The sequence below is a fragment of the Strongylocentrotus purpuratus genome, unplaced genomic scaffold (assembly GCF_000002235.5).
Source record: "Strongylocentrotus purpuratus isolate Spur 01 unplaced genomic scaffold, Spur_5.0 spur5_scaffold_13, whole genome shotgun sequence".
NCBI classification, from domain to species: Eukaryota; Metazoa; Echinodermata; class Echinoidea; order Camarodonta; family Strongylocentrotidae; genus Strongylocentrotus; species Strongylocentrotus purpuratus.
In genome coordinates this window covers 5,338,795-5,352,772 of record NW_022145598.1, presented here as the reverse complement: position 1 = coordinate 5,352,772, position 13,978 = coordinate 5,338,795, and the positions used below count along the sequence as shown (strand labels likewise).

General features: G+C 36.2%; 2 protein-coding genes across 6 annotated transcripts in view; one reads left to right on the top strand and one right to left on the bottom strand.

The window, feature by feature from the left end:
- LOC100888636 overlaps positions 1 to 7,508 on the top strand; it is a 37,072-nt gene extending 29,564 nt beyond the window's left edge. For all 4 annotated transcript variants that reach the window (XM_030982765.1, XM_003724933.3, XM_011668457.2 and 1 more), the window contains exons 4-7: positions 732 to 816; positions 1,395 to 2,205; positions 3,221 to 3,293; positions 6,517 to 7,508. In XM_030982765.1, the coding sequence (XP_030838625.1) occupies positions 732 to 816; positions 1,395 to 2,205; positions 3,221 to 3,293; positions 6,517 to 6,633 (1,086 nt within the window). In that variant the 3' untranslated portion in view covers positions 6,634 to 7,508. The remainder of the gene's footprint in view (positions 1 to 731; positions 817 to 1,394; positions 2,206 to 3,220; positions 3,294 to 6,516) is intronic.
- A 5,575-nt stretch (positions 7,509 to 13,083) lies between these two features.
- LOC105439448 overlaps positions 13,084 to 13,978 on the bottom strand; it is a 40,007-nt gene continuing 39,112 nt past the window's right edge. For both annotated transcript variants that reach the window (XM_030982762.1, XM_030982763.1), the window contains 2 exons: positions 13,718 to 13,802; positions 13,084 to 13,212 (listed from right to left, as the gene is read on the bottom strand). In XM_030982762.1, the coding sequence (XP_030838622.1) occupies positions 13,122 to 13,212; positions 13,718 to 13,802 (176 nt within the window). In that variant the 3' untranslated portion in view covers positions 13,084 to 13,121. The remainder of the gene's footprint in view (positions 13,213 to 13,717; positions 13,803 to 13,978) is intronic.

Here is a 13,978-nt window from a genome sequence, read left to right as displayed (position 1 = left end):
TGGCGTCTTATTTTGTTTACAAGCGACAGATTCCTTTATTTTTGTATCGCTGCATTTGTCATCAAAATAAAACCATGCGCGGGTTTAGAGTGAGGCAATAGATTATATATTTAGCCTGACGGTAGTGAAGTAAGAGAAAGAACTCGAGAAGATGAAAACACAGGCACTGAAAATGTGTGAGATGTCATGGGACATCGTCTGCTTGTGCAAGTCATGTCCATACTGGGATCTCACACATCTCAGCAGCGTTCGGAGAGCTCTTCAGGAGCTATGCCGGGCTGTATTTAAGCGTTTTGTAATTTATGATAATCAGTACTTCAAATGTTTCCAAGCATTGAATTTTGATAACCTTGTCGAATCAAAGTTTCAACTTTGCAATACCGGTAATGAAAATAAAGTTAGTTTTTAAAATCAATGAATATCTACTTTAAGCATGGTTCCCCCAGATCCTTTAAAATCATTGAATATCCTGTAATTTTAAAACTGCATTTGAAGGTTCTTGAAAGCCCTGCAGTTTAAAAACTGTCTAAAGTCTTGGAAATGTCATTGAATTTCTGTTTTTTAATTTTTTTTTAATTTTACAAAGTTTCCTAAAAATGAAACAATTCAAGAAATTTGTCCTTGTATCTCCTTACTCATTCGAGTAATAAAGAATGGAATTCTATATTCCATTCCTACCGGTTAATTATATTACTTTAACATCCCCCCCCCCCCTTCTATCTATTTTACAGGTTGAAGAATCGACGAACGATCATCAGCTGTTTGGTGCGCATAGTGTGCTGGCCATGTTTTATGATGCTGCGGGAAATACAGAAGGCAAGATTTCCCATTTTCCATATTCCTTTTCAGAAGTTCCAGTGTAATGGTGTTATATACTTGTGCAGATTGATTATGAGTCTAAGTAATTTTTTGAAAATATACTGTTAAAGAATCAAACATATGCTGAATGTTCAAGACACTACTTAGCTGTTAAATGATTACTTGCCCAAGATTACTCCACCTAGGTGAAGTAAATGGGGACCTGGTAGGAATTTATTCCTTGAAACGCAGAGCGTGTGACAGCTGCACTGCTAAAGCCAGGTTAATTATGCTGCATTATTGTAGAGCACTTACAGACTTCTGATAAAGTAAGTGTTATGTGCTATATAAGCAAATATAATTATTAGAAGATGAAGATAAAATTTGATGATTTATAAGCTACCTGTAATCACAAATTTCAGACTAGTAGAATTGTCTACGTCTGTAGGCTCTTGAATAATTATGTATTATCAAACTCGAGCAATTCACAACTTGTAAATCGAAAATCTAATTCTGTCATACTTCTTTAGTGATTATCCTTTCTTTCACAATAACTAAACTGATGATTTTATTTTTCAATGCTTATTTCCCCTCAGATCATACAAACAGCCTCACGCTCTGTCTGGACATACGACCTTTGAGCGTGCAGCACTGGATCCAGCTAGCCAAAATATATATTAAAAAACTCCCATCAAAAGACTGCAGAAATATATCAAAATCTCATGCAGTTGAGAATGATTCAGGAGCAAAAAGGCACATAGGACAATACAGTGTTGACCAATCTCCTGTCTCGGGTAATAGTCATTGTGCCACCCAAAGGATCAGTAATGGTTATTCTGCAAATGTGGAGTCACGCCCTTCTGCCGCTAAAGATTCTACTGCACGTTATGGCAATACATGTACTAGGAGAGGGCTGGATGCGCACAAGGACGTGAACACTGAGCATAGTATATGCAAGGATGAACGCATTCTTAATAAGTCGCAAGACAGGAGTTGTCTTTCTCATAGTGGCAATGTCAATGGTGATGCATGTGAAATCAGGCAATTGAATCACAGTTCATCATCGATGTCATCCCCACTATCATCGTCAGGGTCATCGTCAGGGTCATCGTCAGGGTCATCGTCAGGGTCATCGTCAGGGTCGTCGTCAGGGTCATCGTCAGGGTCGTCGTCAGGGTCTGTGCTGGAAGACAGCCTAACGGCAACAGGGAATGTCCCAAGACGATCTCCAGCATCATCAGTTCCAAAAATAGATAAACTGGAAAGATTGTCTCTAAATGGCGAAGGCACTACTGTGGCAAAGGACTTACAACCTAATGGACTAGAGGAGATCATTAGTGGTGGGGGAGATGTAGAAGGAGAAGCTGACTTTGTTCTGGAATCTGTTAAATGCCTTCTAAAAGCTCAGTAAGTATGCCATAATCTTTCTCCTCATCTTGAAATATTCTTGATTATTTCAAAGCTAGTTAAATATTTTCAATGGAAGGAAACTTTGCAGTTAATGATATTATCCCCAAATTCAAAGTCTTCATTGAATATATGTGACATGATATTATATCAGTTAACTTTGAGATGGACTGGGAATACACAAAATGTTAACGGTCGAACAGATAAGTTGAACACTTAGACAAATTGACATCAGACCATGTGACAGTATGTACAGAGTTTTTCCCGATGTCTTATAGAGGGGCCTTGACAACTTTGACTTACCAACTTTTGATCTCTTTTCTTAAAACTTTCAGAGATTTTTTCCCTTTATCTTCTTTTCCCTCGACATCTTCAGCTGAATCAACAAACAATTCAACTACTTTCATGACCATGCAAATGATACATAGTATCCATTGGGAACATGATTCAACTATACTAGACATAATGGGATCTGTTCGGAGCCAGTAGGGTTTTAGCTTACATTAGATAATACAGAGGGAATGCTCTTCTGGCTCCAGATAATTGGTAGGAGTTCATATGACGACAATGTTTAATTCACAACATATTCAATTCAATTCTATTCAATTAAGTTTATGCATTTCTATAAAAATCGCATTACAAGAACGCATATATTTGCAAAAAGTACTGTAAATAACATGCAAAATCTTTCACTAGAGTATACATAGGTACATTAAAATATTAAACAATAATGGAAAAAGGGAAGTTATAAAAACCCAAATAAATGAGTTTGTTGAGATATTTCCCCCAAAAGTAATTAAACAAAATGTGATGAACATAATAAAGATTTGAAATTACATAAACTTATTTTGCCCTAAAGAAAACTTGTTAAACAACAGAAACAAACCCCCAAAACATACAAGCCCTACAAATACACACATATTTTTAAATATATAAAATGGAAAAATATTCTACACAAAATCACATGTGATTAGATGCTGCTTTACACTTCTTTTAAATATTTAATCCTGATCAGGGTTATCTTGAAGAGTCTTCAAATCTGTGCTGTTTCAATGACGAAGATGAGGAATGCTCAACTGCTAGCAGAGGTGAGTGGAACATGACATTGAGATTTCAGATTCAAAATGCATGTACTGTACATGTATGTAAGGTTATCACGGTCATGTAAAACCAGGAAATATATAGAAAATGAATTCTTCTGGAAAGTCATGGAAAATGAATGACAATCTCCCAAGATTGGTGGACTAATGAATATTAATAAGCTAGAATGATTCAGGAGAGCTTGGGCACATGTTTCTAGTTCATCATGAATGTGCCATGGACCAGTGATGGCCTGGTGGTAGAGTAGCTGCCCGGCAAGCAGTAGATGGCAGGTTCAAATCCTGCTGGTTCCAAGATTTTTTTTTTTTGCGGAGACATAGGCGCCGCTTTCCCGGTGACCGCGGCGTTGGCGGCGTCAACATGAAATTTTAGTATAATTTTGAAACAGTATTCAATTAAACTTCGATCAAAGGGTTATCAAGTATCCCCAATCATGTGAGTAGAATTTCAGGTCACTAAGTTAAGGTCAGAGGCCATTTCAGGTCAACAAACTTAGACTATGTTGTGGCATCAACATCAAAACTTTAAAAAAGGTTACGATTTTGAATTTTTATCATAATTTTGAGAGTATACATTCCTATTCCAAGAACCTTGAACATAGGGGTTATGAAGTATCATCAATCATGTGATTAGTCTTTTAGGTGACAAAGTCAAGGTCAAATGTCATTTAAGGTCTGCAAACTTAGACTTTGTTATGGTATCAACATCAAGATTTTGAATTTTTAGCATAATTTCGATAGGTTTGATCAAATTCCATGAAACTTGTACACAACGGTTATCAAGTACCACAAATCATACGACGCAAATTTCAGGTCACAAAGTCCAGGTCAAAGGTCATTTTAGGTCAGTAGACTAGGATTATGTTTTCACAACTTAATATGAGAATTAATAATTACATTTTTATTATTTGTTCATATTCCATTAAAGTTATCAATCTTGGTACAAATTATAGTAAACAATTTTCTGATGATTCTTAGCCAATATTCACCTCAAAATGCTGATTATATTCAGAGGATTTAATTTTTTTTTCTCTCTTTTTTTTTTTGGGGGGGGCTGCTAATGGGCCACCCTGCCTATAAATAATGTCCCAACCTCAATTTTCATCATATCGATTGCGTAATGCAGGCGAGACCGTTGAGAGCGTTTCCCTTGTTCTGACTTGTGTTCAATTACAGATCGATCAATCAATCTTATTTACTGGGTGTAAACAACATGTTTAAACAATTTAAACAAATCTCCCAAAGTCATGGAAAGTCTTGGAAATTGATCATGAGTGTGGGCTGTGAGTGACTTTGGCAGCCTTCCAATTTGGAATGACAATGGGGGTTGTAACTCATTCCTGTATTTTCATAAGCTGTATTTACCAGTATTTCCCGCTTTTTACCGGTATTTACCGCTTTTTACCGGGAAATACTGGGAAATAATGGGAAATATATTTTTCCACACACTTGTTCATAGGAATTGTCCAATTTTGAACATAATAACAATGGTGGTGCTCTGGTGTGTACTATTTGTGTGTGTGGGTGTGTGTTTGTTCATGTGTTTTTCTATGTCTGTTATTATGAAATGCTGGAAAAAATGCAGGAAAAAGATCCTAAATATATACACCTAATCTTGCTATGATGTTTTTCATTAAAGGGAACCAAAACCTTCATACTATTAGTTACTTTTATTGTAAAGTTTAAGATACTGTATTTGATAAAAAAAAAAGTGAAAATTTGAACAAAATCGGGCAAGGAATAAGGAAGTTAAAGCATTTTGAAATGACTAGTCACTAGAGGGCGATATTCAAATTGATGACATCATTTGTGGACAACTCTCCATGCCTTTTGTACATCAAATTTCACAATTCTTTTGTTTTCTTTGTATTTATTTGTGCTCTTGATCCGACTTCATAACATGTAAAGCAGAATATCATTTTGCATGCTATACAGGTACCTTGCTTTCAGGGGAGTAGATTATCTCAATCACAAGAAAGAAGGAAAAATGAAATTTGATGTCCAAAAGGCATGGAGAGTTGTCCACAAATGATGTCATCAAATTGAATACTGCCCTCTAGTGACTAATCATTTAAAAAAAGCTTTAACTTCCTTATTCCTTGCCCGATTTTGTTCAAATTTTCACTGATTTTATTAAAATATCTTAAACTTTACAATGAAAGTAACTTAGTATGAAGGTTTTGGTTCCCAGTTGCTAATTACCATATTCATGAATACCCATTAATTAGCATATGAACAAAATGCCATGTGTTTGGGTGTGTACATGTATGCAGTGAGGGTTTTATAAATCTGTTTGTGTGTTTCTACTATGAGTGTTGTGCTGCTAATTATTTCAGAACAATATTTTCAGTTGTGAGGCCAAAATCAAGTAAAATTCTTAATAAATAGAGAATTAAAATCATATTTCCCGTTTTTTACATATTTACCGGACGCGCATCTTATTTACCACCACCGGTATTTACCGCCTAACCCTAGTCCTTTGGCAATACAATAATCCTTATTTTGTGTATTCTCCACCCAGGTGTTAAATGGATACTGGGTAGGAGGTGAAAGTCATTCTACTTTACTCAGCCTTGTGACCTTCTGTAAAATGGTGCCAGGTGGGAATACTCCCCAGGGAGTGGAAAATGTGCATACCGGTACATTATATGCCAGAAAGTCTGAATCAGATGACGGGGTGTTAATACATTTGTTAATTGCTTAGAGACGTCATCCATGTAGATGAATACATTTAACCCTAGAATATATTGTTATTATTATCATCATCATCATTATATTTATTTTTATTTTAACAATTGTGACTTACATCACCAAGCAAAATTGGCAAGCAAATTAGTAACAAGAAGAAATTATAACAATCTCTATCATGCCGGGATGGACATAGTTATAACCTATGTGCTCAAAATCGCCATTAAATTGCAGGACTCTGGTATTCCTTTGGTGTAATTTCTAAAACTGTGACAGTCCATCAGAAAAGTTGAATGTTTTACCCTTGTCAGCTAATTAGAAAATTTGATGACTTTTTAAATCTTGGCTAGCATTGTCATCAAATGTCAGTCCGTCACATTTGCCAGCAGAACTGTAGATCCTGGAAATATGCCCTACCTAACATTGCAGAATATATGCAATTTGATTATGAAAATGGCCTTTTGCTTTAATACCATGTTCTATCATTCTCTTCTTTTGTTTCTATTCTTTCTTTGTTTCCCAGATTGATGAACTGCTGTCTTCCTTGCACCTTGATCCAGCCTTTGTTCAGGATATGAGCAAGAAAATGTACAATGAAGTATATGAGAAAGACGTCAAAGAAAAAGCAGCCAGCAGTTGATTATCACTAATTCAGTCACAATGTCACAAATCTTAAGGTAATGTTGAGTTGTGGTAATATAATGGAAGAAACCAGCTTTTAATTAATTCTGATGTGGTTATTTATCATGTAGTCGATGGGTTGTTTGGAATAGCAAATGTAACAAGCTACAAGAAAATGTACACTAATTACTGAACAGCACAACCCAATAGGTAGTCTATCTTTGGTTCTGTAATAAAGAATATGCTGTTCCTGTATAGCGCATATCACATTATAACAGTTCTGTGCTTCCAAAGGACTTTGCATATTCCTGGCCTTAATAGCTCTGTGTGCACCGTTTCATATCGTTCTTCATACTCCTTATCCGTAAGCCAGGTTGAATTTATACATTCTAGCGGTAGACAAGTAATATTTTAAGTAAATGGTACATTTTAATAAATACAGCTGTATTATTCTGTTTAGATATAAATAAATGTATTGTAATGGAGAGATGAAGAGCATCCCTTTGTATTTCTAACTTTATTGGGAGGTGGGCTTAGAGTTCGGATGAAGAATTGATTACAATTAGCTCAAAATATGAGAGTGCATTGGATGCAAAGTAGAGTGGAGGTCTAAATATCTTAAAATAAAATAAAATAAGATTGGGTTTGAGGAATAGAGAACATGAGGAAGAAAAAAGCCAAAATAAAGATGGGGGTGAGGAGCACAGTAGAGAATAATGAGAGGGGGATAGAGAGGTAGAGTTAAGAATTGGACAGGTGATTTTTACTGAGTGCCGCAAGACATTTCTAGGGGTTCCAGAGAGAAATTTAGTTATATTACAAATTTATATACGATTAACATCCATTTTGTTAAAACAAAATCTTAGAAGCAGCTATGTATTTGAGTGAGGAAGTTACATTTAAAACTTAAAGGCATTAAAGTTTCCTTCCTCGCTCGCTTTGCCACCTTGCAACCCCGGCCCCCCCACTCAGTGTTATTTAGGGTACGCATATGCTCGTTCCCTCTTTTTGAAATCACCCCCTATCTGAGGACTGCCAACATTTCCGAACCCCCCTTTCACAGGCTTTTCGCGGGCTTTTCCTGCCTTGGAGACCCCCCCTAAATCAGGAAAAATGCTCAATGTACCCCCCTAAATTCGGAATAATTTCTCAGGAGTCCAAATAGATGAGAGAAAAAAAGAAAAAACACCCCCTTTTTAAAGAAATCTCCGGGTGAAAAGTCAAATACACCCCTTTTTTTACAATTCTCGGGCCGGACTTTGTCGCACGAAAAGTACCCCTTTACCGGACATTTTGGCAACACGCATGCGGTCATTTCTAAACCTGAGTGGGGGGGGGGGGGGGCCGGGCTTGCAACCTTTAAAAATATGATGATTTCTTGCAGAAAAGCGCCTGATTACCTTTATATTTGGGCAAAAAGGTGCCAGAATATCTTTCTATTGATGGTGAAGTGCCTCAATGCATCAAAAATACACTTTACCTCGCTCGTTCCCAACATTTAGGAACACAATAATTCTGGGTAACCTCACGTTCATTCTTTATTTCATGTAATGTGTTGATTATTAAATAAATTTGTTATATTAAAAGTGTCGTCATATATTTGCTCACTTGCTTCGTGGTAACCTGAAGAGAAAAGGGTCACAAACTACACTGCTTAGTTTTAGAAATGAAAGAATTCTTTATTGCAGAAAAAAATGTGGAGTACACTTTTTAAATCAAGTTTCTTGCATAATCAAGACGAAAAATTAGTAAATTACATATTCTGAGAGTGAATGTTGAATATAATAACAATGTATCTCAGTCACGTCTAGTTTGCGTATAAGATACAGACGATTAAACAACGATATGTAGTTCCATTCTATTTCCATCTGCAATGTATTTTTTGTGTCATATTCACAGCAACAAAATAATTGTTACAGCTACAGGTACTTCAGGCATAATTAAAATCTCTTACAAAACACAATTTATCGCTTTTATAGGGCTATGCAAAAAAACAAAAACAGAGCTGAGTGTTAAAGGGAACCAAAACCTTCATACTAAGTTACTTTTATTGTAAAGTTTCAAAGATTTGAATGAAATCAGTGAAAATTTGAACAAAATCGGGCAAGGAATAAGGAAGTTAGAGCTTTTTTAAATGACTAGTCACTAGAGGGCGGTATTCAATTTGATGACATCATCTGTGGACAACTCTCCATGCCTTTTGTACATTAAATTTCACAATTTTTTCGTTTTCTTCGTATTTATTTGTGTTCTTGATTCGACTTCATAACATGTGAAGTAGAATATCATTTTGCATTCTACATCTTGCTTTCAGGGGAGTAGATTATCTCAATCGCAAGAAAGAAGGAAAAACATGAAATTTGATGTACAAAAGGCATGGAGAGTTGTCCACAGATGATGTCATCAAATTGAATACTGCCCTCTAGTGACTAGTCATTTCTAAAAGCTCTTACTTCCTTATTCCTTGCCCGATTTTGTTCAAATTTTCACTGATATTTTTCAAATATCTTAAACAATTACAATAAAAGTAACTTAGTATGAAGGTTTTGGTTCCCTTTAAATAGTAGCGGATGCAGGGAGGGGGAGGGGGGGGGGTGGCCTAAACTAAATAATCAGTCATATTGAGATCCATACTGTTGCATGGCCTAAACTAAATAATCAGTCATATTGAGATCCATACTGTTGCATGGCCTAAACTAAATAATCAGTCATATTGAGATCCATACTGTTGCTTATTGATACTATACACTTCCTTGGTAGTGAGTGTATATATATTCACATCTCTGCTCTTATGTGGGCTACACATGTAATGAACCAGCTACCGTTTACGTCATTTTTTAATAAATAAATGCATAAATTGTATTTGTAATTGAAACTATGTTTCTCTTTATTTATTTATTAACTTTTTAATTACCTAGGCTTGTATGTTGCAGTTCGCTCAACAGAAATACAAAACACACCAGGTCCTTGAGTTGCTGGGTAACTTGCCAACTGGAAGGCCATTAGCAAGCACCAACCAAAGACAAGCCAGACTGGGGTTAAAACTGGGTTTTACCCCAGTTGTTGACCACACGGGGGATTATCCACCTCCATTGGCCCCAGTGCCCAATTTTCTGTGTGCATGTACCTGCGAAAGTTAGCTGAATTATAATTTCTCTCCTTTGGTTTACCGGTATTTATTTATTTACAGTTTTATTTATTAAAAGAAAAAAAAAGTGCTATCATTTGGCCCTGCACAATAAAAATCAGGCATACACATGTATAATATTTACAAAACACACTTGATGAATAAGAATTGCACACATAAATTAAAGAAAAGTTTGTGATTACCAAGGTAAATACATAAGAAACTAATACTATGAATACACATTAGTAAAGTATAAGTGATTAGGCTATTAAATGATTTTGATTATCATGGTTATGATACAAAACAATACACTAAAGTATGGTGTATTATATAATTCCTTATATCATTCTGTCATATGTATATAAACTTCATGGACATGTAATAATTTTCTTTCTCTTGAACCTTTCAATGTTTCACGGTGATCTACTGTCTATAATCTGACTTACAAGAAAAGGAATCTCTGTGTCTTTCTTACAAAGGCCACTAGCGCTTTGTGGTTTAAATACTGGTACTTTTCTATGTTCTTTTCTTCCTGACAATTTATTCAACTAAAAGCATTGATCTTTCTATAATATATCTGGGTCATTCAGTAAGCAAGTGTGCAGTAGTTTCTGGTACTCAACAGATATCACACAGACCAGTTTCATGCTTATTTAGAAGGAGGTTCTGATTTAAGCCAATGTTGTCCATTCTTATAAACAGTGCAAAATGGTCGCATTACTCTTGCAGTTTACAATGCACTTTGATACTGATTTTTGAATACTTTTTAATGGGGACACTGTTTCATCCCATCTTCTTTGCCATTTCTATAATATAATGTGAGGATACTATTAGATTCACTTTTATTCAGTTTGTATTTAATGTCAATTTAAGTATGTGTTAAGGCATGTTTGGCTACCACCTCATTGGCCTGGATCTCGCAGTGGCCTGGGATTCACTTAAAATATACTTGTCTATTTATAAGGACCGCTATTTATAAAAGATTGATATTCATTTTGTCTCGCGTTATGAATAGTGGTCCTTATGAGTAATGGTCCTGAATAGCAGTCCTTATGTCCTTATGAATAGCGGTCCTTATGGATAGCGGTCCTTATGGATAGCGGTTTTTATGGATAGCGGTTTTTATGGATAGCGGTCCTTATGAATAGCGGTCCTTATGAATAGCGGTCCTTATGGATAGCGGTCCTTATGAATAGCGGTCCTTATGGATAGCGAGGTTGACCCTAGTGGAGTTGTGTATACAGCATCAATATTTCTATAATTGAATTGTTCTTCCTGATTGTTTTTCAGTGCTTCTATAGCACCTGCAAGAGAGTCGCAGAATATTACTGCTCCTGTATAAAAAGACTTGGTAGATGGTTTAACCAACATCATGCAACGGCAATAGCTGCTAATTCTTCACTGTATGAAGAAGTATTATTTTGCAGCCTTTTTAACTCTGACTAATCATAGTATGGTACAAAGAAGACCGCGGCTGCGTTTCCTGGTGTTTTATGAAAATAGTCTGATTTTCAGACCCTTGTACCGAATGGCCTCACGTGCAAGGATTCAATGAGTTTAATTTTGGCCATTACAAGAAGTGTGTTATTGATGTAGACAAATACTCATGTACCCTTTACAGCTCATTTTATGCCTGTTACCAAAGAAATAAAGAAGTCTAAAACTAATTTTTTTTGCATAATTTGAATACTAGGACACTATCTATCTAAGTATCTTCTCCCGGTTTGGAGGTTGATTGCAACATCTCTCCATTCTGGTGCACTCTTGCAGTTTTAGTCCACTCCCGTTCCTGACATTCTCTTCCCAGTTGACTCTGGGTCTACTTCCTTCCACTCTTCCTTCCAATACATCCTTTAAGAGGCTTCGGTGCCTTTTAACATGATCAAAGTATTTGATTTTTCTCTCCTACTAGTGCAATTTGTTTACGCCCTGCCATGTGCAATATCTGGTTTTCATTCGTTTCCAGGATATTTTCATCATTCTTCTATAAATCCACATTTCAAAAGATGTTACCGTATTCTATTTTCATACAATTGGACAGACCATATATACAGTTTACTAGTCTCAACCTAAGCACAAATTTCACCTTTCTATTTGTGAATAATCCTTTCATTGCCAGAAATGTATTCCGAGCAGTTTCTATTCTTTTTTATTTTTCTGCTTCACATCTGGCATCATCTGCGATATTTTGTCCTAAGTAGATGTGATTACTGACCTGCTCAATGATATGTCCATCGAGTTTCAAACACATTCTAGGCTTATTCTCTGTTTTACTAAAAAATCATTGACTTAGTTTTCTTGACATTCATGCTTAGACCAAACTCTTCACTTTTGACTTTTACAATATCCAATACATGTTGTATATCTGCTTCATTCTCTGCGCAAAGTACAGTGTCATCAGCATAACGTAAATTATTAATATTTACACCCCCAATACTAACACCTTTCATATCTGAAATTTCCCTGAATACCAACTCTGTGCACAAGTTGAACAGAGATGGGGACATTAAGCATCCCTGACGTACTCCTCTTTTGATTTTTGAGTCACCTGTAATTTCATTGTTAATTTTTGATGGCAGCTGTCTGCTCCCAGTACAGTTTAGATATGAGACGTATGTTCTTACCATCTAGATTAATTTTTTGTAAGCTTTCAATCAATTTGTTGTGGTGAATTTTGTTGAATGCTTTAGAGTAGTCAATAAAGCACTGCCAACGTTTAAATGTCATATATAGGACATACGTGACATATTCATAATTCCTGCAAAGTTCTACAGAAATTGATGTTGGCTGCAAAAGGGATACACTACCTTTAACAAATTTGTGAGGTCAGAATAGAACCCCACCTCAAATCAAATGGGTTTTCACGTATTAGAAGTTATTTTCATTCATTATAGTGACATTTCCGAATTTCATAAGGGAAATTGCACTTTCAATATATTTAAACATATAACTTGCAACCTGTATAAAACTGTAGGACTGGAGAGTGGGGGGGGGGGGGGGGGGGGGGGGGGGAGGACGAAGAACAGGGGTAGAGAGTGGAACATAAGGGGCTGAGAGTTGTGACAGATGGATAGATAGAGAGGTAAACAGAGAAACTCTGATATGGAGAAAAGAGATGGGTTAGAAAGTGGGTATAAGGAGAAGGGATGGGGAAGAAAGGAATAAAAAGATAGGGTTTTAGAGTGGAGATTGAGGAGTGATAGAGGAATGATGGGGATAGATAAAGAAGAAGAAGAAGAGGGCTACGAAGTGGAAAATTAGTGGGGGATAAATAGTGGGGGATAAATAGAGAGGGAGAGAGAGAGAGAGGGGGGAGGGGGGGGGGAGGGAGGGAGAGAGAGAGAGAGAGGGGGGGGGGAGGGAGTCCGGGAGGGAGGAAATTAAGGTTTTCCTCTGGCACTCGTAGGACGCTTGGCGGCCTCCTTCTTCTCAGCTGCTAATATTTCTTCTTCAATTTCTTCTGGAGTTTTCCTGCAAGAAATAAGATCATATAATTGATTAGTAATGATTTGATAGATAGATCTAGAAGATAATTACACATTTATATTAAATGATTAGTTAATTAATTGATTGCTTTATTGATTTATTCAATGATTAATTAATTGGTTGAATGAAAAATATGAGTAATAGACAATAATACTTTGGCGTTTATTCATTTTCTATTTGATTAATCAAGTCGAAAAATCGGCCTTGGATAATATCATTATTTTTTGTTTGTTTTGAATAGATAAATGTTACATTCTGGTTGCGTTGTCAAAGGCAGTACCCCTCGACCCCCCCCCCCCCCCCAAAAAAAAAAAAAAATTAAAGAAACTGGAAAGTGAATGAAAGGAAGAAAGGTGTAGGCAAAGTGTAAATGAAACAACCCCCCCCCCCCCCCCCCCCCGAACAAAACAAAGAAAAATCATCATTGTATCACTTATTGGATGATGAGTAATTGTTAGATAATATTGGAGGACAATTTAATTTTTCTTACTTTCGCCAGAGAAAGTAGCAGGATATTATGACTGGAATTCCAGCTCCGAATACCACAATCGCCACAGGGTAAATCCAATTCAGATCTGAAGGGGGAGGGAAAAAAACAAAAAAATATAAAAGATGAGACAAAATGAGATAAATATCAACATATTTATCAACATAAATATCAACATATTTATATGCCAAATCTACCACTACTACTACCGGGGGGGGGGGGGGGGGGGGGGGGGGGGGGGGGGGGCTTTACCTTCTTTCCATT